The 2244-nt window shown below is 70.1% G+C and overlaps 1 protein-coding gene across 1 annotated transcript in view; it reads right to left on the bottom strand.

The window, feature by feature from the left end:
• Positions 1-2: 2 nt before the first annotated feature.
• Positions 3-2244, bottom strand: part of CHMP1A (charged multivesicular body protein 1A) — a gene marked incomplete at its 3' end in the record, with an annotated part of 3535 nt that continues 1293 nt past the window's right edge. The window contains exons 2-7 of the mRNA XM_012722847.1: positions 2031-2099; positions 1690-1709; positions 806-883; positions 442-588; positions 223-351; positions 3-89 (exon numbers count right to left, since the gene is read on the bottom strand). Coding sequence (XP_012578301.1) covers positions 3-89; positions 223-351; positions 442-588; positions 806-883; positions 1690-1709; positions 2031-2099 — 530 coding nt within the window. The remainder of the gene's footprint in view (positions 90-222; positions 352-441; positions 589-805; positions 884-1689; positions 1710-2030; positions 2100-2244) is intronic.

The following is a 2244-nucleotide window of genomic DNA, read 5'->3' as shown; positions in this document are numbered from 1 at the left end:
TTCTCCTCCGCGATCTGCATGATGAGGCTGTCCACCTGCTCCTGCGGCGTGGTCAGTGTGGTGGCCGAGCTCATGGAGTCCTCCATCACCTGCAGTGGGGCCAGCTCTGCTTGCACTCGTCCAGCCCCATGGCTGGCTCGCCGCCCGCCTGCCCAGGCCACTCGAGGCCTTGGGGCCCCACCGAGGACGCTGGGAGCCAGGGGCCAGCCGCTGGCCACCTACCGACGTGTGCACGTCCAGGTTCTGCACCTGCTGCTCGAACCGGTCCATCACCGCGGAGACCTTCTGCAGGTCCATGGCGCTGAGCGCCCTGTCCAGCGCCTTGGTCACCTGGGCCATGTTCTTGGTCACCTGGTGCAGGCACAAGGGGCTCAGGGCAGCGCCGAGGGAGCCGGTGAGGGAGGCCTCCCCGCGGCCGCGCGGCCCCAGCGAGGCACTCACCCCCTTCATGGTGACGGCCGTCTGCACCTTGGAGGCCACCGCGTCCACGCGGGAGGCCATGCGCAGCCAGTTCACGCCCTCGTTCTTCTTGCGGATGGCGTTCTCGGCGTACACACGGGCGCACTCCACGTTCTTCTGCTGCAGGGCCTGCGGCGGGGCAGCCGCTGGAGCCGCCCCCCCGCCGCCCGCCGCAGAGCCCAGCGCCCCCCGCCCTGCTGGGCCCGGGCCTCTGGTGCGGGGACGAGGGGGCCCTGGAGGAGGGCTAGCCACCCCACGACGGCAGTGGGGTCGCGGCGGCCCGCAGCACTGGCTGTGACTGGGCGACGCCGACCCCACCCGGAGGGAGCCAAGGAGGGCCGCTCACCTTCTTCACCTTGGCCTGCTCCGCCTTGGAGTCCTTCTCTGCCTTCTTGGCCAGCTTCTCCAGCTGCTTGGCCGTGAACTGTGCAGACAGCGGGGGGGTCGGGCTCACCCACGCCCTAGCCCTGGTCCCTGAGGCTCGGTCGAGGGAGACGACACGGGGTCTTCGGGGATAGCTGTGGCCCGCAGGAAGCACCCAGACCCACCCTACGCAGGTGACGGGTAGGGGCAGGGCTCTGCGGCGCGCAGGACCCGACGGCGCCTGCCCAGGCTGAGCACCCAGCGGGCGACACCCTCCTCTGGGCTCACCCCAGGGCGCGTGCCGAGGGTCGGGGCCCTGCTGGCTGGCTGCCCCTGGGAGGGCCCCAGCCCCTGACCAGGAGGCTGGCAGGGACCGCGGGACCATCTCATCCGCTGCCCAACACCTGGGGACCCACACGACTCTCGCGTCCACCTCACCCTCCTGTGACCCCTAAAGGGGACGGACTGGGACCTGACCTGCTGCCCACACTGGCCTGAGGCACCTCAGGGGTGCTGGGGACCCATGCCTTGCTGCCTGTGGAAGGAACCCCAGAACCCTGTGCCTTGCTACCCCGGAACAAGCAGCTGCCTGAGAGCGTTCAGAGGAGAGGCCACGGGCTGGCCTCAGGAGGGCTGCCTGAGCGCTCGGCCGCTGGCCGGCGGGGTTTGAGGCTGATCTTCAGCACCCAGTGACCAGGCTGGCGACGAACAGTGCGTGCTGCAGATGGCACACAGTGCCTCCTGCACACGCCAGCCCCACCGAGACGTCAGTCCCCGATGTGCCGCAGCCGGTAGTGGCCAGCGAGTGTGACTGGCGCTGGCCCATGCGTTCGCCATGGCGCCGGGGGTGGAAGGTGCCCCACGTACCTTCAACTGGAACAGGGTATCTGCAAGAGAGGAAAAGGTCTGGTGTGGGGGTGCCACCTCCCTGCAGACTGCGCAGGGACCCCATGGAGCCGCATGGAACGTGGGTGGGGTGCGGCGAAGGCTGCCAGCAGGCGCTGGACAGGCAGCCCCCGCGTGGCCGCAGAACCCCCTCCTTCCTGGGGTCCCGCTCCAGGAACAGCCTCCTTCCTCTGCAGTCCTGTCTTAGCTACTCTCTCCCCAGAAGCAAATGGCTGAGGGGAGCAGGGCAACCGTCCTGGTGGCACAGCGGCCACTCCCAGGGCAGCCCACGCTGGTACTGACCCCACCCCGGCCAGACCCACCAGCCAGGCTCGGCAGGACACAGGTGGCCTGGGAGTCCGGCTCCGGGGCGGGCCCTGCCTGCTGCCAGACTCAGGAGAGCAGATGCTTGAGATGAAACCGCCGCGGCACCAGCGATCTGGGTGACAGGGCGCCCCTGGGCGGGGCCTGAGGCTCCCCACCTTCCCCAGGCGGGCTGCAGCCCACCAGGGACCGGGCCTGGCTGCCGGACGCTTC

This window comes from Condylura cristata, unplaced genomic scaffold (assembly GCF_000260355.1).
Source record: "Condylura cristata isolate star-nosed mole 26May11 unplaced genomic scaffold, ConCri1.0 scaffold00009, whole genome shotgun sequence".
Lineage (NCBI taxonomy): Eukaryota > Metazoa > Chordata > Mammalia > Eulipotyphla > Talpidae > Condylura > Condylura cristata.
This window is presented reverse-complemented; position numbering and strand designations above follow the sequence as displayed.